At 38.9% G+C, this 26,911-nt stretch overlaps 1 protein-coding gene across 1 annotated transcript in view; it reads right to left on the bottom strand.

The window, feature by feature from the left end:
* The window catches only part of xylt1 (xylosyltransferase I), a 96,753-nt gene extending 88,711 nt beyond the window's left edge, over positions 1–8,042 (bottom strand). Inside the window, exon 1 of the mRNA XM_052133137.1 lies at positions 7,765–8,042. Coding sequence (XP_051989097.1) covers positions 7,765–8,028 — 264 coding nt within the window. The 5' untranslated portion in view covers positions 8,029–8,042. The remainder of the gene's footprint in view (positions 1–7,764) is intronic.
* Positions 8,043–26,911: the final 18,869 nt, after the last annotated feature.

The following is a 26,911-nucleotide window of genomic DNA, read 5'->3' as shown; positions in this document are numbered from 1 at the left end:
GCTTGGACCACTAATAATCTTTGATGACGTTGCAGGGCATTCCAGTTTAAAAACATTTGACAAGTGAAGTTATTTACCAAGCATATATCCTTCTGATTGTGTAGGCAACATAAGGACCCTGTGAATCGGAAAGCAGCTTGCATTTATGTGGCCAATTATGTCACTCTTGCTCCCCTAGAGCCCTCCCTCTGGGAGCCCACCGCTAATTCAGATGTTGACCGGTCAGCAGATAACAAGCACATTCACATTCAGCGCACACGCACACTGAGCACGGCATATGAGATTGATCACCATCAAACCAGACTCCCCTCGCATCAGGAACATCCTGCAGCGACAGGACCTGAGCAATGTTTGAGCATGTGGGACAGGCTGACCTGAGGACAATCAGAACATGCAGTAACAAGACAAATGCGGTGTTCCCATCACCTGCTGTGCAGTGTCTTCTGGCTAATGAGAGCATGTTGAAGCCAATAAAGGAAGTGTCATTTATTGGTGCATTATTGCAAGCGCCAAAACATGTAAACCACATGTGGAATTGCCTTAAATCACCCTAATATGAAAATGCTGTCATCATTTACTCACCCAGATGTTGTTCTGTCATGAAACACAAAAGGAGATATTAAGCAAATATGTGAGCCTCAGTCACAATTCACTTTGATTGTGTGCTTTGTTTCTGTACATGCCGTGTCAGGTCGTACTAAAACACAGTCAAGCAATAAGCCTTTCAAAGTATGCTCCTTTGACCGCAAGCATTAGACTAGGGAAGTGCATTTAGAGTAATTCTGTGGTCTAGTACTCTAACACATGAGTAATCGATTACTTGAAAATTAGAATTTAAGTTCAACCATTGAACCAGTTTCTCTTAAGAAATTTTTGCACTATGTATAAACAACATTTAGATAAAAAAAGGACATTTGTTTCAATCAACAGTCAGTGATGGGAATAACATGCAGTTGCTGACTTTGACTAAATCTCTAAATCTGTGCATTTTGCAAATCAATAATTGTTTAAAGTTGCACTGTGTACTTTCTGCACCACTAGTGACAACAGACTGAATTTTTGGTTGGCACAACATAGAAACATTGGCTTAACCAATGGTAACATTCTGGGAGTTGGTCTTCCTGTTTGTCCAAACAATGGTGGACAAAGGAGAGTGTTTGGGAAAACAATCATTACTTTTATGGCAAAGAAATTACACACTGCGCCAACATCTCCATTTCCTCAACGAAAAATCAAGCACTGAATATCCAAATGTCATGCAAACACTGAGGCTAGAGCTATGTTTAGATAGGTGTCTAAGAGGCCCATAATATGTGAGAGGCCAGCTATGTGTCACATCTCTTTAATAAAGAAAATGCAGAAGTAGAGGCAATTTGTGCTGAAAGAGTTGACTGTGATATTAAAGAGCAGTCGCCAGTTACACAAAGTGCAGAACAAGAAGGGAACAGTCCCACCCCTATCTATTTGGCTCTCTTTGAGTCAACAGTGGCCAGGTAGAGTGCACCACTATAACAATGAAACATCCATACAACAAAGGCTCAAACTGCTCTTGGACAGAATGTGAACACTCACTCAAACACACCACTCTCAGATGTCCACACGGAATATTTGCCCTGAGAACTCCTCATACTTCCGCCCAACTGGAACACCCATAACTATTTCAACTGTGTCAAAAAAAGTTTGACACATTCTATGCCCCCTTGAGTGTTCATTTATTGACTAATATATTTAGACATTGAGCTACCAATAAGAATGTACTCTCAGTTCCATTTAAAGGATTAGTTCACCCAAAATTTTAAATTATCTCATAATTTACTGGCCCTCATGCCATCCCAGATGTGTATGACTTTCGTTCATCTGCTGAACACAAACAAAGATTTTTAGAAGAATATATCAGCTCTGTTGTTCCATACAATGCAAGTGAATGGTGACCATAACTTTGAAGCTCCAAAATGCATATAAAGACTCCAGTTGCTTCAAAGTTCTGGCCATCATTCACTTGCATTGTAAGGAACAACAGAGCTGAGATATTTTTAAATCTTTGTTACTGTTCAGCAGAAGAAAGAAGTCATACATATCTGAGATGGCATTGGGGTGAGTAAATGCTGAGATAATTTTTTTTTGGGGTGAAATATTCCTATTAGCTATATTTCGGTTTTACCAATTAATCCTAAACAAGATAAGTTTTTTTTTCTCAACTTGGTTCTACAGTATAAATGAAATGAAAACAATCACTCACTGGCAATATTCATCCAAATTTTTATCTTCATTTCAATTAAAATTATTTGGATTAAATAAATCAAGGGTTCTAAACTGAAATGAGGGCATGAATGAAAAATGTGACTATATGGAAACGTGCCCCGTCAGCACATTGTGTTTCCAACCTCATATCATGTAAATGATAATAAAGAAAAACTAATCTGGTGAAATATAATAAATCCTTAATCTGGTGAAATATAATAAATCCTTAATCTGGTGAAAATATAGGCTATAAAAGCTTCATTTGATAAACCCTTAAATATAGAGCATTATAACTAACTAAAGTCAGATTGGTTCCAAATTGCAGCTGCCCAAGTGCTGACCCAAAAAATATGATCATATTAGCCCCATTTTATCGTTGTTACATTGGCTATCAGTTAAATTTCGTATTCATTTTAAAATTCTGTTAACTACGTAGAAAGCTTTGACTGGTCTAGCTCTGCAGTACTTAAGTGATCTTCTACCACGATATATTCCATCACATTCATTACGATCACAAAATTCTGGCCTGTTAATAGTTCCTAGAATATCAAAATCCACAAAAGGAGGTAGATCCTTTTCCTATTTGGCTCCTAAACTATGGAATAACACTATTCGAGATGCAGACACACTCACTCAGTTTAAGTCTAGACTTTAGCCAGGCATACACATAATTTATCCATCAACTCACAATTAGGCTGCTTTAGCAACCAGAAACGTTTATCATTATCTATATCTCTGCAAAAAAATGTAATGGCATCTATGCTAATATTATTCTATTTGTTTCCCTGTCTCATCCTCTGGATTCATATTCTGAGTTTACCAGAGCCGGCCAGATCCAGCTCCGTTCCTGCTTGGTGTCGGACTCCACTGCTATATGTCTCTGAGTGATGATGACTAAATGCAGCTGATGCCAGCCACACATCACTTCAGTCTATTATGATGAACTTCAGGGGATGAACTGATGCCAACTCAAACCAACATTAGACATGCAATACTTCATATGTCACTGCCTGAACCTTGGACTTAGGATAGACCTCACCGAAATGACCTGCCGGTTGAAATGTGATGCACCTCACTGATCTCTGGCTGCATAACCTTTGTCTAATGATGGACTACACTCTTGAATTGGAATACATAGACTATCATTTAATTGCCAACAAAAGCATTCATCAGCCAACTAACAATGGACAGTTGCATCTATGTGAACTTCTGCAATTAATCCAGGATGGACTTCAAAGACATTAGTCATTAATCTTACAGTGAATACAAAATCTTTGTTTAAACACTGACCCTTAACACTTACTTAATTTAATCATTTTAAACCATGACTTGCACTATGATATTAGCCAGAGGGGAACTGTCCCTCACAGCGAGCCTGTTTTTCCCAAGGTTATGTTTCTCAATTAACCAACATATTATGTAGTTTTGTGTTCCTTGCCACAGTCGCCTTCGACTTGCTCACTGGGGTTATAAATAATTTTTTTATTTAATTAATACATTTTTATACACAATTTACAATCATATTTAATCACTACACAATGATCACTCTAAGACTTTATAGATATTTCTGTAAAGCTGCTTTCAAGTATGCTGTGAAAAGCGCTATACAAATAAAAATGACTTGATATAATGAAATGCAAATGACCACAAAAAAATTATTAGCTTTTAATAAACAGTATATTATAAAATTAGAAACCTTTACAACCCACTTCATTAAACATAAAAATGCCACTAGAATCCTTTATTTTGGTCACACATTATACACACAGTTTTTTGCATATACAGTGAAATTGATTCGTTTTCACATATCCCAGCTAAGCTGGGGTCAGAGCGCAGGGTCAGCCATGATACGGCGCCCCTGGAGCAGATAGGGTTAAGGGCCTTGCTCAAGGGCCCAACAGTGGCATCTTGGTGGTGCTGGGGCTTGAACCCCCGACCTTCTGGTCAGTAACCCTGAGCCTCAACCACTGAGCCGCCACTGCCCACCACAGCGATAACACTAGACGGCCCAGAGAAATTAACACTGTTAAACATATTTAAATAAGTTAACGCATTAACTTTGGCAGGCCCAAAATATTAAACTTATGGCCACACCCACTCTAATCAGTTTGTTTGAATGCATGATTTTCAGAGGATGAAAACACCATTCTAGTATAGATGAGAGGGGTTAATGTATAGTGAAATTAATGCATTTTCAAAAGCAAATGTATAAGTGTGGACGTGGCCTAAAAAAAAAAACTACAAATACTGAAAAACGAAAAATTATACTGTAAATAGAAAACTTTGAAAAGAACTAAAACTGAGAGTCATAGAGTGAAAACTAATCAGAATTAAACAAAACTGAAAAACAAAATTCAAATTCAAATTAAATTCAAAGCTATAATAACCCTGAATGAATCTAAACAGGATGACTGTTCTAAAGGGAGTATTTCAGAGCAGACAACACCGAAGAAGGACACACTTCACCCCACCAAGGCACAGAGCCATTCTGCTGACATGCACACATTCACTAGACATTAACACTCCTGCCAAACTGCAACAACTTGAACGCAAAACTGTCTGAAAACCAAGTGCTGCTGAGAATTCAGAGTCCAAAGGCACTGACGATTAGTCCTGGAGGGATTATGCACTTTAGACTTCAGGCTTAAATTTGACCACAGAAGAATAGAATTATCACATTAGACACAGATAGAGCAACAAGTCTGTGGGGATATTAGCAAGAGACTAAATGAGATGGAACATCACTACAGGCTGACTGTAGTTTACATTACACCTGGATTAGGAAGCTAAATTAACACTTCTGCAATTAAAAGAAACAGTACCACATGGTACCCAAATGGTGATGTTAGTATTAGCCTGCAGTGAAAATATGTTCCAGCCCTCATATTTTACATTATCAGGATTTACATGGGGGGGCTTTTTAAACACAGCTATTGATGACAGAAGGATTAGGCAAACCTATACCAGAGAGCATTATGTTAATGTGATACGACATAATAATTACCATCAATTAATTTTAAAAAATGCGGAGAACTGAGAAAGGGGTGTAGTGCTTTACATACATCACTGATGTGGGGCGTTTAAGGTATTCGGTGTGAATTAATTAGAAACAGTTTCATATTTCATACTCTTTGGCTAAGTCTCAAAACCTAACCAGCCTACCAAGACAGCACAACATGAACATAAATGCATAAAAGTTTGACACTTGATATGTAAAGACAATCTCAGTGGGGTGTGAAATGACGAACTTAAAATACAATAATACAGTATGTCTGGTTTGAACTGACATTTGGGGGGTTTTACAAGAAGCTCTGGATACAAAGGGAGTGTTCAACTGTGAATTAATACATTAAGGAGCTATTTCTACCTTATCTGACCCTTATATATAAATCTTGCTGGTGCATCTAGCCAGTTTGATTCCGTCATATTAATATTTTTAACATAAAAAAAAAACATTTAATTAGATGTTACAATATGAAGTATATTTACCTGAAAATTATTTTGTACAGTGTATAAAACTTTTTGATAAAAGAATAATAAAGGTACCTGTATTTCACAAAAACTATGCATACTAAATGTATAGCCATTTTCAGGTAATTATGGATCACAGGGACCCTATTATATATCATTATCCTTTCAGTCTTCATAAAGGTCATGACAATATCGCTCCTGGCAACACATATCACAAGCAGCATGACATAAACATGATCTGAAATGCAATGCATGAGAACTGATGGCATGCACACCAGCATAATGGCACAGTGATCTTAATTTCTAGTATATATAATAGAATGCTGTAGTACACTAATGTCAGTCGTGGTTATCTATTAAACACGTCTCCCAACATTTATGAAAAATAGGACCATAAACCAATGAAAATAATAAAGGTGATCATGAAAAATAATGGAATAATATGATTCTGCAAAATAAAACCTAAAAATAAAAAACGTTCTTTATACGTTTTTATCAGGCTTTCACACAAAATCATCCCTACAACATTCTGGGAATGTTATTTTATGGTTTAAAAAAATTAAAACCTAAAAAAAAGTTCCTAAAATGATAGGAGTAGCTTCACAAAAACATTGACAACAGGAATGGAACTACTAACTAATATACTAACATTACGGAACATTGTGTATTTGCTGGGAACACCTTCGTGGAAGCGTTTTAGTGGGAAAAGCGACCAGTCAGACAAGATGTTGCAAAATACAACCTAAATATAATCTTTAGATAACATTTTGTATTAAGTATTTCAGTAGGTTGTCACACACACAAAAAAAAAAACGCCTTGCAACGTTCCAGAAATGCTAAATTATGTTTTTTATTATTATTATAAAACCTAAAAAGAATGTTTCTAGAACGTTAGGAGTTGCTTCCCAAAAACATTAACTGATGAAAACCATCTACTAACGTAAGGGGAACGTTCTGTTTCTTAATAAGAGAATTTTAGTGGGCACAGCGACAAGTCGGATGAGATGCTCTAAAATAAGAAAAATTATATTTTGAAAATGTTCTTTATAAAGTCGTATTAGGCTATCACATAAAAATCCCTCCCTGCAACATTCTTTGAAAGTTAGTTTATGGTTTAAAAAAATAAATAAAAATAAATCGTTACTAGAACGTTGGGAGTAGATTCCCAAAAACATTAACCAATGGGTACCATATACTATCGTTAAGGGAACGTTCTGTTTTTGCTGGGAACAACTTAATGGGAGCGATTTAGTGGGCACAGCGACCAGTCAGATGAGATGTTGTGAAGAAAAACTTCAAATTAACCTTTAAATAACTCTCTTTATAAGGACTAATTAGGTATTAATACGGTATTTTATGTTTTAGTTTTTAAAATAAAACCTAAATATAACGTTTTTAATACCTTAGAAGTAGATTCCAAAAAACATTAACTGATGGGAACCAAATACTAACGTTACGGAAACGTTCTGTTTTAGTTGGGAACAACTTAATGGGAGAGTTTTAGTGGGCACGGCGACCAGTCAGACGAGATGTTACAATATAAAACCTAAAACTAACCTTTAAATAACGTTCTTTATAAAACACCCTGTAACGTTCTGGAAGGCTAATTATTTAAAATAGATATATTAATACATAAAAAGAACGTTCCAAAAACGTTAGGAGTTGTTTCCAATATAATAAACAAATAAGAACGTAAGAACGTTACGGGGACGTTCCGTGTTTACTGGGAGAGTTTTAGTGCATGGGTAGATCAAGTCTAACGAGATGTACAAAGTATCAAACACAACTGCATCTTATGTACCGTGAGTTCGTTACATCTCCCTCGAGAGGTGTACCGAGAGCAATCGAGAGCTACATTCAAATTAAACACGCAGTCCGTGTGTAATCGCACAACCTCCGAGGAAGATAAACACTCCGAAACACTGGGTTTGGGGATCAGGCATCCTTCCCTAATGTGAACGGGCCCTTTATGACGGACTCATACAGAGACGTACCGTGCGGAATGAATGAAGCGCTATGAACGGGAGATGGCGAGGGGAAATTACGGCTTACCGGTTGTTGTTTGTGTCGACTAGATGCTTTGCCCAGCGGCGACTGGTGATGTCTCTGGAAGCCGCTCTTCGGGTACTCGCTGTAGGCTTTGTGGATGCCGATTCGGTCCCTCTTCTCTATGCCGTTGTCTTTGCGCTCTTCCCCCGTGTCCAGACTGCTGAAGTTCCACACGATGAGCGTTTGGACCAGCAGCACAGTCAGTGCTGCTATTAACGCAGACCGCGATCGGCGAGCCAACTTACGGGCGCACAGACTGCCGAACATCTTCACCCTGAAGCGGCGAGGTGCCACTGCCGTGCGCCGACAGTCCGCTTTGTGGCTCAGCGACGCGAGAGTAGCGTGGAGAGAGAGAGAGAGGGGGCGGTTGGCAAGGGCTCCGCTGGAGGAGAGTGAGGGAGCTGATAAAATACAGCCATGCGATCTCGTGTGGTAACAATTGTGAACTGCATATTAGTATTAGTATTATTGTATTGTATTTATATGTTACTTATATTGTATATGTTTTCTTTTTGAGAATTAAAAAAATTTAAATCCACATAAAATGACCCACATCGAACAAAAATACACGAGTCACAAAAACTGTACATTTACATGTGAAAAATCTGCAGATTTAAAAAAAAAAAAAAGAAGAAAAACACAAAGTTCCCTTTTGGTTTGTAGGATCACCCCCCCCCCCCCATTGAAGGAACAATGGTAACACTTTACAATAAGGTTTCATTTGTTAACATTGGTTATGCATTTGGTATCAAGAACAAACAATGAACAATATATTTTACAGCATTTATTCATCTTTGTTAAAGTTAGTTAATACATATACAACTGTTCATTGTTAGTTCATGTTCATAGTACATTAACTAATGTTAACAAATACAACACTTGATTTAATAAATGTATTAGTAAATGTTGATATTAATATTAGCCAAGATGAATAATTGCTGTAAAAGGGTTGTTCACTGTTAGTTCATGTTAACAAATGTTGTAAACTAATGTGCACAAATGGAACCTTATTTTAAAGTGTAACCAGAAAAGTTCACCCAAAAATGAAAACTTGGTCACCTTCACGGTTTCCAAACTTCCATGCTGGTTTATTGTTTTCTACTCTTTTTTCCCAATGAAATTATTATTATTTTGTTTAATCTTCACATAGCTTTTTTCTATACAACAACCATTTCTGTCAAGCACCAAAAACAATATAATGTCACCAGAAATGGACTCCATATGTCTACATTCTAAGTTTCTGAAGCCACACAATAGCTTTGTTTGAGAAACAGACCAAAATGTTCATTTTAGGGTAAACTATTCCTTTAAGACGTGCAACAGTATTAATAAAGAGAGTACAGCCTAATTGATAGTGTTAACCTGTCAGATTTAGAAAAAGAGAGATAACCCCAGGGAGCTGTCAAGATTCCCTCTACAATGGGCCGAGGTGAAGCATAGCCTAGTGTTTTTAATCAAGACTGAGACCATCTCTCATCCTGCATAGCACGGCGCAGACTTGTGCGACAAGTAGACTCGGTTTCCATGGGAATACCCCCTGTGTCCTTTTCTTTCCTCCAGTAGTCAGGAGACAGAAAAAAGAGAAAGAGATGTCAGATTGTGATTTTGCTTACACATATCAGAGCTATGAGAGCACTGCTGTTTGTTCATATGCGTTCTTGATATCATTAAAGTTGAATCAGCTACTGCAATGCTACTGCTCTATAATTCACAACCCTCTCATCGAAACAGAGATCACAAGGCTTTGATGAAGTTGAGACAAAAAAAGAAGCACAGGGCACAGTCACTCTCCATTCCCCTCACATAATGTCTGTAGAATCTGGCAGAAACTCCCTCAAGCAACATAAGCTGAGATGTGCAGTTACAGGGGAATTCGCATGTCAACATTCACTGTCACTATGTGCATGTGTGGGTCATTAGATCTAGAAGGAGGGGAAGGGTGTAAGAAGACAGGGGACGTGTGCCCTTGGGCAGATGTTCTCTGCGTATGCCACTTATTGGGAGAACTTCTCACAGTCTTTCCCTCCCCAGCCTCCTCTGCTCCAGGGTTCACGGCACTTGCAGGAGTAGGGTACAAAATAGAGCCTGAAACTCTTAAACATTTTTTAAAGAATTATTTTGTTTTTTGCCTTTAAAAAAATGGTAAGTTAAAGGATGTGCTTAAAGGAATAGTTCATCCAAAAATTCAAATTCTCTCATCATTATCTCACCCTCAGGCCATCCCAGATGTGTAGGAATTTTTTCTTCCGCTGAACTCAAATGAAGATTTTTAGAAGAATATTTCAGCTCTGTAGGTCCATACAATGCAAGTCATTGATACCAAAAATTTGAAGCTCTAAAAAGTACATGAAGGCAGCATAAACGTAATCCATAAGACTGTTAAATCTATATCTTCAGAAGCGATAGGTGTGGGTGAGACACAGATCAATATTTAAGACCTTTTTGAGTATAACATTTCCTCCCTGCCCAGTAGGTGGCGATATGCACGATAAATGCAAATCACCAAAAATGCATAAGAAGAATGTGAAAGTGGAGCTTTATAGTAAAAAAAGGACTCACCCACACCTATCATATCGCTTCTGAACACATGTATTTAACCACTGGAGTCTAATGAATTACCTTTATAGCGCCTTTGTGTGCTTTTTGGACTTTTTGGAAGTTTTGGTCAACATTCACTTGCATTGAATTGACCAACAGAGATTAAATATTATTCAAAAAATTCTTCATTTGTGTTCAGCAGAAAAAAGAAAAAAAAAGTCATTTGGGATTGTCTGAGGGTGAGAAAATTATGAGAACATTTTCATTTTTGGGTGAACTGTTCCTTTAACCTTCAGAAAATGTTGATAATGAAATCAGTAGGTCAAGCTATATGTTACATACACTGTTTCATTTTATGTTCATTTTATATTAGGTCTGCAATTTTTGCAACCCTGTTAACAAAATTCAAGACATGTCTACAGTTTAAAACCCTGATTTGTAAGATTTTGTAAATTTTTAGTAATTAAACTGACATGGTTTTAAAATAACATGGAATTTGTGCCTCTAACGCTTTTAATAAATAGTCACAGGAAAACAAAGTGTAGGCTACTATTTTCATGGGAAATGCTTCAAGCCTACATAGGAAAACCACTTCTCTTTCTTTTTGCCTCAATTTCACTTTTCTGGTGATGGTGACACAAAGTCATCTTTATTTTTTCTTTTCTTTTTTTTTAACTGGGTTGCAACGCACAACTGTTTCAGGTGCGTTAAGCATCTCCATCATTCACTTATACAGTGCCATGGAGTGTGTGGACAGCTCGCCCACCTCCACAGGCCTCTTCTCTATTCACTGTCTTATGTATGTGGAGAGCATTCGAATTGGTCACAGTTCACCAGAATGCTGCTGTAAAAAAATCTGTGGATCAGTGAATCTCTTTACTGAAAAGGACATCAATAGTTATGTATGCAAAATCAATAATTGCATTTTATTTTTGCTGCTATCATCAGAAAATGAACACAAAGAGAGAAAGATTCAATTGCTCAGTGACACTCGAGCAGTGAGATTGAGTGTGGCTAGATAACGAAAATCTGAGAGCGAGCACTGTGTATTGTTCCTTGTCTGGTTTTTCTTGTCTGAAGACATTCTTTCTAACTATTCCCTTTTCTTTTCTACCCAGAGGAAATGTTTTTGCTCACAGGTTGTTCTTTCATAGCTCAGGAGACTTAACCCTCCTGTTATGTTCAGCAAATGTTTGACCTATTTTAAGAGTTAAAAACATGAAAAACTAATCTTAATATTATATTTGGTAAAAATGCCTTAGGATTCTCCACAAGAATGAAGTAATGTAAATTGAAAAAATGAAACATTATAAATAGAATTTCATTTTTATGACACTTATATTATATGCAATGTAATCAGCAGCGGTTCTAGCTTGTTTGGTGCCCTGGGCGAAACCCGCTTCAACACGCCTCCAAAGTTGGTGGGGGGGGGGGGGGATTCTAAATGAGCCTCGTAACGCCCCCCGCAAGATCCGTGTTGTGGCAGGAGGGACACAACGTCTCGTTCCCTCCATCAGGGAACGGAGGTTACCACAGGGGGGACTCTACACCAGGGCCGAGAACTGGGCTCAGGCTGGGGCAGAGCCGTTTGAGTGTGGTCGCCGCAGGGGGACTATCTCAGCGAACAGACGGGGTGCTCACTCTTGAGCCGTGCTAGGACAAGATGTGCTGGATGGCCTCCGTCTGCTGTTTTCCCATGAGAATTGTTGGGCGAAGTCCTCGACAGTGTTGCCGAAGAGGCAGACCAGGGAGATGGGAGCATTAAGGAACCGTGCCTTGTCCGCGTCCCTCATCTCGACCAGGTTCAGCCACAGGTGGTACTCCTGGACTACAAGTGTGGACATCATTTGCCCGAGTGCGCGCGCTGTGACCTTAGTCGCACGGAGGGCGAGGGCGGTCGCCTAACGCAGCTCTTGTAGCACACCGGGATTAGAACTACCCTCATGCAGCTCTTTCAAAGCCTTGGCCTGGTGGACGTGGAAGAGGGCCGTGGCATGCAGGGCGGAGGCCTGACCGGAAGCGCTGTAGGCTTTAGTTGCCAGAGACAACGTCGTACTACAGGCTCTTTTCCGGCTTTTTTCATGGTAATCTCTACCTCAGATAAAGTACTATATGAGTTCATGAATCCTCAAATCCTCCCATGATTGCTTACCCTCAGCTGACTCATGCACAGTTGTCATTCCATGCATCAGATCCACCACTGAGCCACATCATGCCGAGTCAAGGCGAATGATGCATCATCAAGTTGAACTTCTGACCCAAGAATGCACAGACCCAGGTGATTGAAACAGTGACACACTCAGCATAGTCAACCATGAAACATGCAAGTAAATCAAATTCAAGTGTTCCCACGCACACGGTTTACTCGGACTGGTACAGAGGTAAATTGTTGGATTGTGCAGTGATTCAAAGGCACAGATGTGAGGGGGAAATTATGAGTCTCATGGGAAAAGGCACAACATAGGCTGTGTTGGCCTTTTTGCACTTAGTCACTTGCACCCATTAGATTGGGTATGCACATTCCATTTATACTTGGTCACTTAAATGTGACTCGGCAAAATTGATAAAAATCCAATCTACTATTACCGCACCACAGTATTTGCAAATATAACAGTGTTCACTTCCATGATGATGATGCAACCTGATGTGGCTCATAAAAAAAAAAGGTCAAAACTGCTTAAATTTCTATTTAATATTTCAAATAGCAATCGATCTATATTAAATGCAACTTAGAGGGCATTTAAACATCCTTCTCATGATATGATTGCTATCCAATCAGATACAATTCATGACGTGGAATACAAAAGGAGATGTTTAGCAGAATGTTAGGCTCAGTCACATTTCACTCTCATTGCATCTTCTTTTATACAATAAAAGTGAATGGTAACTGAGCCTAACATCTCCTTTTGTGTTCCACTGAAAGAAAGTCAAATGGTTTGGAACAACATAGAAGGAGAGTCAATTATGACGAAAATATATTTTTGATTGAACAATCACTTTAATATCAACTGTAAGACTGTAGAAGCTCTGGTCAGCGTTCCCTCACACCAGTCGTTTTCATGTCCAAAATGGCATTAGAAAATGGTCTTGTAATTCAGTCCTGACTTGGGAGTGCCTGATTTATGGCATTGCTCATTGAAAATGGGAGATTGAAGTCAGAGAGCAGTTCCCATCACGACCCCACAACTGACCTTGACCTCAGACGCAGCCGGGCTCTCATCTGTCACAACACACACAATCCACACACATCTGTCAGTGTACAGACTACTGAAACCGATCTTGTGCTCAAAGACAGCGCTCTTCCAACCTCTATATTTATCCCAATGTATCAATCTACTGAATAATTTGTCATCGCTAATTTTCTCTGACAAATTGTTTCTTCTCTATCTCACGTTTCCTGTGACATTAGGCTGACTTTAGAGTTCATTTTGTTTTTGTTTGTGCTCGCTCTGACATTGTGGGTTATGAGGTTGTAACTGTTTTCAGCAACTGGGAGAGATCCTTTTGTATTAAATTACATACACAGCATGCATCAGTATCACAGGGACTGAGCAGCGCTGGTGGAGGTCAGGTTGAGGTCTTTCAGGTGTACCTGCCTGTCAATCTGTCCCTCCATCTAAGTATGTGTACTTCCCTGCAACACAGTGTGCAAAAACACTGAAATGAGTAGGATATCCGAATATGCAGTTTTTCATAATACAGTGAATATCTATGGGATCAAAATCTCGTCAAAAGTATTACGGTCACGGATCCAAAAATAACAAGCATGAATCAAAAATATATAAACATTTAAAATATGCTGCAGAAAAGTCAAAGTCATCAGAATTGCAAACAAAATCATGTTTTCCTTTGTTATATTACTGTTGTTTTGTGTTCTCTGACATTTTTGCTCATATTTAAAAAAAATCTTTGGGTATGCTTACGCTGTATTTTTCTTTGCTTTTGTTTCCAAGGTCTGTGCTTGGTTTTCCAAAAATTGTGAGTATAGTTTCATGTAAATCAGGGGGTGTTTGCGTCCCCATTGGTCCACTAGTTCTTGATCGACAGCTTCTCCTCTAGACAATCATTTGAAGAGGGGAGGTGATGTCACTCCAATGCGGCTCCGACGGCTGCTGCTCAATCGCCTGATGGTAGATAAAGATGGATAACCGTCAGTTGGCAAATACTGGACAACCACAGGTAATTTAATATAACTATATTATTGGTGGTTGATAGATACGCTGATTGTGTCTGTTTTGAGTATTTTCTGCCAGCTCTAGGAAACAATGTGTTGTCTGAGTAGGCCATTATCATAGTCCGTTAACACATGTATCGAGTCTTTAGTTTAGGCATTATTTAAGACTGCCTTGTTTGTGGGTTAATGGCTGCATATCTAACAAAAGGGGTTGGTGTGGGTGTTTGAGGCATGTTTTACTAGCTGTACCAATGTAGTCACGAGTTCAGAATCCAACGTGATCCACTTTTCCATGTTGCTGAATGTGCCGTTAAATACTGATTCTAAGTTGGCATTGTTGGCATGGCTACATGTAGTTTCTTTTTCCATGATACTGCAGCGAAATCAGAAACAAGTAACCAAATGTCCCCACATCAGTAAATAATGCAATAAAGTTGGCTTTACATTGGACATTCTTTGTTCACAAATAGTCGCAAATTTAGGGACCCCCTCTAAAGATAGAGGCAACGTTTATTTATTACAAATATTTATTTTTGCGCTTATTAATTTTTATCTGTGCTTATGATTTTTTGATTCACGCTTATTATTTTGATTCACGATTATTATTTTTTGATCCGTGACCACAATACTTTTGATGGGATTTTGATCCCATCAACAACACCCAGATGACATACTGCATATGCGGAGATTCTGAAGTGTGTATCCAGTGTTATCCCCATAAGGCCACTGGGGAGCTGAGGAATCATCAAAAATGATGGTGAACTGTGAGCTAGCTTGGTGAAATTATAATGTGGCCCAAGGTTAGTTTTGAGTTTTATTTAGTTTTATTAAAATTTTTAGGTTTTAGTTTTATTTTAGTCTTCCATTGTATTTTAGTTTTTATTTGTATTTCTATTAACACAGAAGATTAAATTACACGGCAGGAGACAATAGTTTAGGAAGTGTTCTTTCAATTTAACTATGTCCTATCCAGTCAAGACTACACACTAGTGTTCAGCTTGTATGACATACAAGTATGGTAAAAACTCATATTTAAAATTGTAAAAAAATGTTTATGAAAGCTCTTGACCATTGTGACGTCATGTAAAAAGAACGAGAATGGCAGCAGCCTCAAAAGTTGAGTGTAGTTAGGCAGCTTGACACATATTTTGTGTATCATGCCATTTTATCCCATTGTATTTTATTCTACAATAAAGTTGAGGTTGTTGTTAGTATGTCATAGGTCAAAGAACATGTGAGTTAAAGGACATGCCCAGGAAAATGTTTATACTACACACCTGTGTACCTACAGTACAAAATGTACTTCATGTACTTCATCAATGGCCGAGAAGTAAGTTTACTTCTAGTTTGACTACTAAGATTACTTGATCTAGTTTACATCCTAGTAATGCTGAGTTTCAGACAACTCGGAACTCTGGATTTTCCCACCTCCAACCTGAAAATAATGACTGGAACGCCACTTGAAGAGGACGTTCCAGATATGTGAACTCGGGGTAGATCGATGAACCCAGATTTCAGCGAGTAGCGTTATTTGACGCCATTTCCAAGATGGCACAACCTCTGAGCAGAAATCGGAGCTGGGTTTTGTGAAGCTTAAAAACTAACTTTTAAGTATTTTTATTGCAGGAAATGTGTGTATATGCAATATACAATAAATGTACAAGAGGATGTTAAGAGGAATTGTTTGTGTATCAATCAATGCTAACGTTTCCACCTATTTTTCTCATGAAATAGCCATTAGATATCTAGCTAGCTAGGCTGTGCATGCGTTTATATATTTGGCATTTGTTTGTGTGACATGTGATTGACTGGAACGTACTGAGGTCAGAGGTGGAAAATTTCAACTAGGATATTCCCACCTCCGACTTCGTCTAGAACGCAGCATTAGTGCCTCAAACAAAACTCTGAATATCTCTCAAGATGCTGATTTCACTAAACTGTGACAGACACTTTCGTTTTCGAAGGCGCACTTGTATCTCACCCAGCACATAAACACAACTTTTTTCCAGGTGGACTAATACAAAAACTTGTGTGCCTTTACTCAGAAGACAGGAGTTGTTTCAAATCAGCCAAACAGATTAGAGCTTGCCAGATTGAGAAAGTAGCATGTCTGGAAATGTTCTTATACTACACAACTCCATACCTCCAGAACATACTTTATCAACAGTTGAGAAGTAAGTTCATCATCGAATTCAGTATGTCTTTAACCTTTTCATATCTCCTTCCAATGTGTTGCCCACGCACGGACACAGAGCCACCTGTGTCTCCTTCTGGTTCTTTGACCTTGCACAGCTGTCACAGCTCCTTGGGGCCACGCCGCTCCTTCTCCGCAGGGGCTCCCACCCCTCATCAAGTCATGACGAGGCCATCCATTTCCCAAGATGCACCTGCTGCACCCTGCCCCGAACCTTGATAGAGCTATAAAAATAGTAGCATGAAACAGAATGGATGGTGAATAGGGAGAGGGACAAAAACCTACCATGCCAGCCAAGATATTCTCATAGGAACAGCACGGTTCAACAAAGCAGGTTAGACCAATTAAACAAGCATCAGCTGCTTTCACTGATTAGCATTCACACCTCACACTAAGCAGGAGAAAGAGAAAGATGATTTAATATGGAATATGTTTCATATGAAACTGCGTTTTAAGCTCCAACATAAGCTAATTTATTGAGCCAGTTAAGCAAAGCAGCAGAGGATAAATAGAGGGATGGAGATTTTGTATTATGTGGCAATGTTATGGTTTGTTGCACAAAGTTTAATCACGGTTGGATGCCCCTGCTCGCATTCATCTATAGAATTACACCTCTGACAGGGAAACGATGCTTCATATACTGATAAGATTTCGCTTTTGTTTTGCCCTGTTGTTTTCATGACTCTGTTGTTTTCACTGCTCTCGGCCGTCTAATTCTCCCCAGGCAGAGGTCATTACATTTCCTATCTAAGTGTGAGTATTTGGGCTACACAGATCGATGGTCTTGGTAAATGCCAGTTGAGGCTCTGTGTTGGGTCCATTTCGAGACGTGTGCTGGATTTAGATTTACAGGACATTCTCAACAGAGGTGATTGTGGAAGGGAGATCAATGTCTCCAATGGCCTGATTTTGTCACTTGGGGAGCATTTGCAGTTCACGAGAGGAAAAAAGATAGTTAACCAGTGTCTTCTGTAAAGGTGTGAAACTCACAAAACCTGTCAAGAACATGTCCTGGTCATATTTCACCCAATAATCAAAAGGAAAAATAATATAATTATAATTAGATATAATAATTAATAATAACAATAACACAACAATAATAAGAAAATTAAGCCTATTTTAGGACTACCATTTTTATCTTATTTTTTATTTATTTATTTTATTAAATCTTTTGCATTTTGACATTACTTTAATGACAATTAAGCCCACTATTATTTTTCATTGATAAACAAATATTTGTGAAATATTTACACATCATCGTAATATTTGTTGTACTGCCCTTAATGTAACTAAATAGTAATAAATTACATATAAATAAAATAAAAATAAATTAAATAAATTTGTAATTAATTAGAATGAGGACCAGCGTAGTCCGCCCGAAGGATTCAACTCGGCAGGCATGGTTGGCTAGGTCGGCATGTGGATCCCCCTCCCCTCGGGGCTGGCCTACGTCTCAAGGGTGCACGGGGGTTGCACGAGCCATAGGGCGGCCGAGAGCCCCCACGGCGCAATGAAGGTGAAGGCCGATACGGCACATGGGATCCCATGGTGAAGGCCATGGCGGGGGGCGCACCAACGGCCCATCTCACCCGCAGCGTCGGGGAGGTGGAGCAAGAGCACGTGCGATGGTATACGAAAGATGGTGAACTATGCCTGGACAGGGCGAAGCCAGAGGAAACTCTGGTGGAGGTCCGCAGCGGTCCTGATGTGCAAATCGGTTGTCCGACCTGGGTATAGGGGCAAAAGACTAATCGAACCATCTAGTAGCTGGTTCCCTCCAAAGTTTCCCTCAGGATAGCTGGAGCTCGTTCGCAGTTTTATCCGGTAAAGCAAATGACTAGAGGCCTTGGGGCCGAAGCGATCTCAACCTATTCTCAAACTTTAAATGGGTAAGAAACCCGGCTCGCTGGCTTGGAGCCGGACGTGGAATGTGAGAAGCCTAGTGGGCGACTTTTGGTAAGCAGAACTGGGGCTGTGGGATAAACTGAACTCCGGGCAAAGGTGCCCGATGCCGACGCTCATCAGACCCCAGAAAAGGTGTTGGTTAATATAGACAGCAGGACTTTGGCCATGGAAGTCGGAATCCGCTAAGGAGTGTGTAAATAATGGCAAATTACAACAAAAAAGAAAAAGTAAAACATTCAGGCTTCATTTACTTTAAGCATAATATAATATAATATAATATAATATAATATAATATACTTGATTCTTTTGATTTTGGGGTGAAATGTGACCTAGACATGTTTTTAATGAGATTTTAAAGTGTGGCTCATGTAGAGGGCTATTAAATGCAATGTTATTGTTTACAATAACATTTGTTTCTCTTAGTTTTATCACAGTTAGTTACCAAGCAACAACACGGAATTATCATTCCAGATAATTATGTGCAGAGCAAACGAATCAGAACTGAATCACAGATCTCCCGCAGTTCAAGTAGAAGAAGACAAAGAATGCTAAATCTTTCATTCCACTTTAAACCTGACACATCAGAGGAGAGATGGGGGAAATCGCCTTAGTCTAAATAATGTAAAAGTGGATCTCTCTCTCTCTCTTTCTCTGTTTCTCTGTTTCTCTCTCTCTCTCTCTCTCTCTCTCTCTCTCTCTCTCTCTCTCTCACACACACACACACACACACACACACCTCTTTTTCTTTGGGCTGGAAATGAAGCAGCAGTGAAAGCCCCAGGCAATTAGAAAACTGGGCTGGAAGAAGTAAGTGTTGCAGCCTATAAAACTCCTCCATGATTCATTTTTGTCAGTGCTGTATCTCTAAATCTTGGGGACTTGCCCACAAGTGGTGACGTCATGCAGTTTTTTTATACAATTGTATCACAGATGTCATAATTTTCTCAATCTGTATTTTTTTTTCAGTGGAACACAAAAAGGCAGAGCCATTCATTTAGTGGTGAAACAGAAATAATATTGGCGGCTGGGGTGAACATTCTGCCTAACATTTCCTTTTATGTTCCACAGAAAAAAAGAAAGCCTTACACCTTCGAAACAACATAAGGATGAGTAAATTACAGAATTTTCATTTTTGGACAAACTATCCCTTTAATGCCGCCACTGCACAGTAAACTGTATATGCAGCTTACATATAGCATATATACCTACCAGTGAATATACCTATTCAGTCTGTATAGGCAAATCTTACCAGAAAATTACAAGGTGCCAATGACCTTTGCGTAACAGAAGTCTGACAGGTACTGTGTATGCACAAACTTTACCTTCTTTGTTTCTCTCGTCCAAATTGCAGCTTCCTTCTTCCACTTTATCTTCACTCTTGCTCTCTCTTTCCTTAAAGGACTATATATTATAAAATACCAACTGCTGCCAATTATGTAAATTTGTGTTGAATAGCTTAATTCAGATGTAGAAATATTCCAGCAGTTAGCCGGGTTAAGTGCCTCCCTAGTTTCTGTCAGGGTGATGCAAAATGTCCCTATGTGATCTGCACCATGGGTATGTCTTTTCTATTGCAGTGCATTTTTCATTCATTCTGTTTGTGTGCTTATTTGCAAAGGCCACATATTTTTTTACCCCTGTTGAATGGCTTAATATGCTTATTATGCATCTTGTGCAAAGCTACGTCATAAAGAACAATCTACCATCAGAGCCTAGCATGCAGGTTGCTCTTGGCAATGCTCATTTCAGCCTCAGGGTAGCTACTCTCTCCAATCCACTTGTGCTGAGATGTTGTTTAATGGCAGGCTGTTCCTAGAATCCCAAGACCGTCAGCATGACTAAGAGGACACAAAACACTAAGATAAGGCATGTCCTCCAGCCATATAGAGGATAAAGCATCTACTGTCAGAATGTCATATTGCAATGTGAGTTTGATTACACCACTGGTGGAAAATGCTTCAAAAAGGGTTTAAGTCCATTTATGATTTGTGATCTGAGAGATACTGTACAATGTGTGCATTGTGTCAGTGTGCAGTGTGTCCTATGTAATGGTTTATCTGACTGGTAAAAAGGAAACCTTTTTGGTTAATGGATTTTCTAAAGTGACTGTCACACAAGACAAAATGTATTATTTATGTGCAACAGTCACAGTCAACATTTTAAATTAGGTGGAAATGCTCACTGCATCTCTGATGTTATATGTGTGTCAGATAAAATCAATAAAGCACTGGTAACAATGGTCTAAATATAATTTGTATAACATTTCTAGTGAAAGGAATATGTTCTTTCCATAAAGCAGCTATGGGCTAAATATTATTTCCCCATGGAGTTTGCAAACTATAAAATGACTTTGAGGGGAGTGTTTTTAAATGAATTCATGTGTTATATGAATGTTACATTTGAATGAATGATTGTTACATTTATATAGCTGTTATATTCATGCAGTTACATACATACTCCTCAACTACCACCATATATTAGGGATGTCCCGATACCATTTTTTTGAGAACGAGCACGAGCACCGATACTTAATTTTTGGTACTCACTGATACAGAGTATGATTCCTTGTCTAAACTCCATATCATTAAAATGGTGTTTAAATAAATGAAATCATTAAAACTCTGATCAAATGAATATATAACAATAAATATTCAACTTAATATACATTTTTATCAAATTAAGTGCTTATATACAGAATCTCACAGCACAATCCAAAATTCAACATTGGAGATATATTTTGCCAAATTAAGTGCTGCATAACAGAGCAGCACAGATGTAAGTTACTGCTTAAAGGTGCAGTATGTAACACATTTCATGTAATACTCACATTTATTTTGCCAATGTTTGAACGGCTTGTAATGCAGCTTAACAAATGAGCCCTTCCTGGACATCCTAGGTTGCCTATTAAAGTCTGTAGACTGATTTTCATGCAAAGGGAGCGGGTCGCTTTTGCCTGGAAAATCCAAAGGATGTGACGTTTATGCGCGTTCTCGTGGACCTTGCCTCTGACAGTAATAGCTTCTCTTCCGCTATTCAACAGCGACAACAGTCTCAACACTAGGCAACGTTATTTTAGAGATGGAATCCAGCAAACGTCCGGCTTCCAGCACAACATCAACTCCTACACAATCTCAGAGTAAGCCAAAAAAACTAAAATAAACATTTGTTTACTGAATCCCGTCTGGCTAAACGTGAATGTGATCGTGGTTCAGCAAAAACTAGAGTGAACATTGGCAGGACATTTGATTCCTGGAGGAAACTTCGTTCGGTTTTGGGGATCAAAACCGACCCTGAATTGGCGTTCTTCTTATTGGACAGGTAAGCTTACATAACTGCACAGCATGTGAAATATAGTGCCATAAGGCTTGATCCGTGTAATTTGAGCTAACTTGATTTTGCCTGCACAGTAACTGTCATAAACAATGTTAATCTCTTATTATTCAGCAAGGTAAACTACAATAACACATGAAATTAATGCTAGACAATGTTCAAGACCCATTCATTAGTGTAACATAACTTGGTCATACAGAAAATATATACAATCTAGTATAAAATAATAGTGCATCGATATGTCAAAATGACAGTTGTGATGGAATCACATTAAAACTGTGTCAACATATTTATTATAATGTACAGTCTATTTTATAAATAGCTACTGTCATCTTGCACCAAATATTAAATACAGTCTCAAAGTTTGTAGTAAAACAATCATAACTGTGTAATTACAATTATGCTACCTCATCTTTCAGCATGATGCCGGTGGATCAGTCTCATCAGTTCAGTCTCTTTGTATGTTACGTCATTGTTTTGGCCGATGCTCACTCACTCGCGTCCCTACGCAGTGTGTGCATGTGCGGGAACAACAGGTAGCTGGCTGCAGTTCACTTAATGACCACAGGTGTCATTAATAACAAGGGTTTCTGAATCTTACCTACTGCACCTTTATAATACAATTACTCCTGATTAATTATTATTATTAATTATTATTAATACTTACAATTAATATTATTATTATTAATGGTAGTAGTAGTAGTAATAGTAGTAGTAGAATTAAAGTGAATATTACATAACTTTATAGTAGTGATATATTTCTGTCATACGTTTTCCTATAGATGTACCTTTAATTTTGACAGAGCTTTTATTTTGAAGTGTTTTAGTGTTGTTTGCACCAAGGTGCTCTGAGGTTAGGACAGTAGATTCCCACTCTGGGAATATTAAACTGCAAAAGGCTGCTAATTAATTACAAAATGATGTACTCTGTATGTGCCTCACTCTACAATGTGATTTTGCACTCTTGAGTTTGCTGTCATCTTCTACAAACAGAGCGTGCGATGCTCATGACCGTGTTTTCCCTGTATGAGACAAGGAGGAGCTTTAAAAGGTACGTGCAGCCGGCGTCAGCACAACTCTGTCTCCACACATTCACAAGCGCTCACATTTGAATTACATGCACACTATATATTTATCTCTTTAAATCGTAGCTTTTGAGATTAAATAATCTCACTAGGACGTAACATGATTTTAATTTGTGGGCTGAATGTTTATGTGATGACATTCGTATGTAAGACGATATCGGTTTTTGGTATCGGAGCATTTTTACAAGTACCAGTACATGAACATGGTGTCAGACCTGATACCAGTATCGGAATTGGGACATCTATGTATATAATCAGATGCACAGGTGAATGTCTAAACCTGCTGGGCATTATTGCCTGCCGCACCTCCACCATTGCCTTCAGTCATCCAGCTACGGGGGCATCAGCCAGGAGCCACCCATTACTGATGTTTTGCCCCATTAATCCCAGAAAATTACCCGGTGGTGAGGCAACAGTCAGGGATGTCTCTCTGCAACCCTCCGCAGTTGGACACCAGATCCTTTTCATGGTTTCTTCTTACATTTTCATCAAGGCCTCTTCTCTGTTAAAAAGATAATCTATCAGACTACGCCTACCAGCCCTCCAATGCCAATCCTTAAAGAAATAGTTCACCCTAAAATTAAAATGATCTCATCATTTACTCACCCTCATACTATCCCAGATGTGTATGACTTTCTTTCTTCAGCTGAACTCAAATTAAGATTTTTAGAAGAATATTTCAGCTCTCTAAGTTCATACAGTGCAAGTGAATGGGTGCCAAAATGTTGACGCTCCAGAAAGGACAAATGCATCATAAAAGTAATCCATAAGACTAAATACATATCTTCAGAAGTGATATGATAGGTCAGGGTGAGAAACAGATCAATATTTAATATATTAAATATTTAATATTTATTTTTTTGCTAGAAATTCTTCTCCCTGCCCAGTAGGGGGTTGATATTAATGACGAATGTGAATCACCAAAAACACAGAATGTGAATCACAAAATAATATTAAAGTGAATGTGGAGATTGACTGTGCAGGAAGGAGAATTTATAGTAAAAAATTGACAAATATTGATCTGTCTTTAACCTACACCCATCAAATTGCTTCTGGATACATTGATTTAACCACTGGAGTCATATGGATTACTTTTGTGCTGTCTTAAGTTATTTTTGGAGCTTAAAAATTTTGGCACACATTCACTTTCATTGTATGGACCAAAAGAGCGGAGATATTATCTTCATTGTGTTCTGCAGAAGAAAGAAAATATTGGGTGAACTATTCTATTAAACCAGTCCCCCAACAGATTTATTTGGAGAGCGACATGAGAGGTGAGTCATCAGCCGCCCCTCCAACACCTGGCTTGGCATGGTTTCGCTCCCCCACCCAACCACACTCCAGAAAACCTCGGATAAGGAAGGAGTGGGTCAGCGGAAACAATTCCTCCCCACTCCATTCCCTCTCCCACATAATACCTCACTACATGTCACAATTGTTCCCTATTACTAATTTCTCTCTTCTGCACTCCCCACTTTACGTCCTTCCTTCTTAAACATAACCAGAAGCTCCCTTTCTCAGCTTCCTCTGCCATTTCCTTCAGAGACTTCTTCACCAATGATCTAATGACACCAATGTCTTTTTAATAGATGCTACATTGATCTTCCCTTAAATCCTCCTCACCCAACCTCCACAGGGTAAGTTGCAGCCCTCCATCCATTTTCCCTGTACTTTGCGGCCAGATCAGCATATTTTAGCTGCCTCCAGTCACTCTTCCCATGAGACAGTAAGCTCAATCATTATGACTTTACTAACTGACGCTGACCATAACACTACGTCCAGCCTCAAGGAGGCAATAGCAACCTTTCAGTAGGGAAATAGCTGCATGCCTGCCTGTCTATCTCGTTTTTTCTAATAATTTTGGAACATAATCTGTAGGGGATTTTGCACAAATCAAAGTTTTAACACTGATCCTAATGGAAAGCATTTGATGGCTGATTGTTGCTATGGTTACCTCTTCAGACAACTGTCACTTTTGTCCGCTAATGTCTAGTTAGTGCCAGAAGATGAAAATATGCATTCCAATTTGGCATCTAATGATTACTTAAACGTTAAAAAACACTGTTGAAACATACAATAGTGTATGCACTTTAAGACCCCCCAACCTTTTCTCTTCAAATATCATTGTATCTGTCAATGCACGAAGTCTACAGGTTAGTGCTTGCATGTGGTATCCAAAATCATACACATATTTTTGCTTTACATATTTTGCAAAAAAATCAGGAGTTCATGCTGTCAGCACAGCTTATGAACTAATTTGTCTGTCACTAGAACCATTAGAGAACAAGGTATGTGTCAGAGATCCTGTGAGCTCAACTAAGATCAAATTCATTCCAATCCTGATATATATTTAGGTCTACCAAGGTCCCTGTGTCCTTAGCCTAATGCCACTAGATATCCCCCAGCCCAGCTGTCTGAGCAGATTAATATTTTTATCTGTACAGATTTCCTCCAGCTAGATCATGACTACACACCATTTACAGCAGAACAGTTCAAACTGCAAGGCAGCTTGTTCGGGAAGGTTCTACAGTTTAAGCCAGAGTTCAGTGCTGAGGAATCAAGCCATTGTTCTAGTAAGACCTGTCTCTGCCATTTTTATCCAATCCATATTAAAAATAAACGAACAGCAGTATAATATAGTCAGCCGTACCTGGGCAATGGGTGCTCTTAAAAAGAGAGACACAAAACAAACAGATTTTTTCTACATTAACATCAGTATTTTCTACATTAAAGTCAGCCCATGGGGTACTATTATGGGAGTCTATTGCAGATACCTATACCATTTGATTTCAGGGGAGTCAATTTATATTATATTAATAGGACAAGTGTTACTAAACAAGTCATTTTTGGTCCTGCCCTGGGAGTCAATGGGAACTGCATGAGCATTTTAAAGCAGTTCATGTTGTTGTCCAAAAACCCAGAAGAGTATTTGCATTTTCGAGTCATGGGTTCCCTCTGAATTTTCCTATGTTTTTTAATTTTATTTATCCATTTATGAGTAAAATAATGTCTGTGGTAAACATTACCTTAAGATATTTTGTTCTACATTATATATGATCATCATCATAATGAGAATTTTGAAACTGAAGTCAAAAGAGTGGTCAAGAATAGAAGAGAAACCTCTTGTTCAAGCACCATATCTGAGGCTATACTGAATCATTATTACACATGTGACAATTCACCAAATGTTATTGCATGTCATTTGCTATGTATGGTAACATATACAGCCCCAATCCAGCCTCCACCAGGTGAAACCTATGATGCGCCACACATCACCATAGATGGCACCAAGCTCAACGCAGTGGAGCACTTCACATACCTGGGCAGTGTCATGTCCAATGATGCCACAACCAGCAAGGACCTAGACAACCGCCTATCCAAAGCCAACTTGTCATTTGGGTACCTTGCTAAGAGAGTGTGGCAAGACCACTCTCTGTGCATCTCCATGAAGTTAAAGGTATACAGAGTGGTTATAGTCCCCACCCTCCTATATGGAGCAGAGACATGGGTTTTGTAAAGGAAGCAGGTGCATCTGCTAGAACCTTTCCACCAATGCTGCCTATGCACCATACTCAACATCAAATGGCAAGAGTACATCTCCAACGAGGAGGTGCTAGAGAAAGCACTTTTGCCGAGCATCGAAGCCATGGGGCATGTTGCAAGTATTGAGAGCTCGCAACACTTTTTTGGTGAACTTCATAAAGGAAAGCACAATCGAGGGGCCCCAAGAAAGAGCTTTAAAGACCAGCTCAAGAAGCAGCTTTCACTAGCCGGCATCCATCATCACTCATGGCACCAGGAAGCAAGCGACAGAAAAGGATGACATAGCTCCATCAACGCAGCCAGCCTCAAGTTTGAAGCTGACAGACGAGCAGCTGCGGAGGACAAGATGAAAAGGAGCAGGCTGCCCTTCAGACATCACCA

The sequence above is a fragment of the Xyrauchen texanus genome, chromosome 8 (genome assembly GCF_025860055.1).
Source record: "Xyrauchen texanus isolate HMW12.3.18 chromosome 8, RBS_HiC_50CHRs, whole genome shotgun sequence".
NCBI lineage: Eukaryota > Metazoa > Chordata > Actinopteri > Cypriniformes > Catostomidae > Xyrauchen > Xyrauchen texanus.
This window is presented reverse-complemented; position numbering and strand designations above follow the sequence as displayed.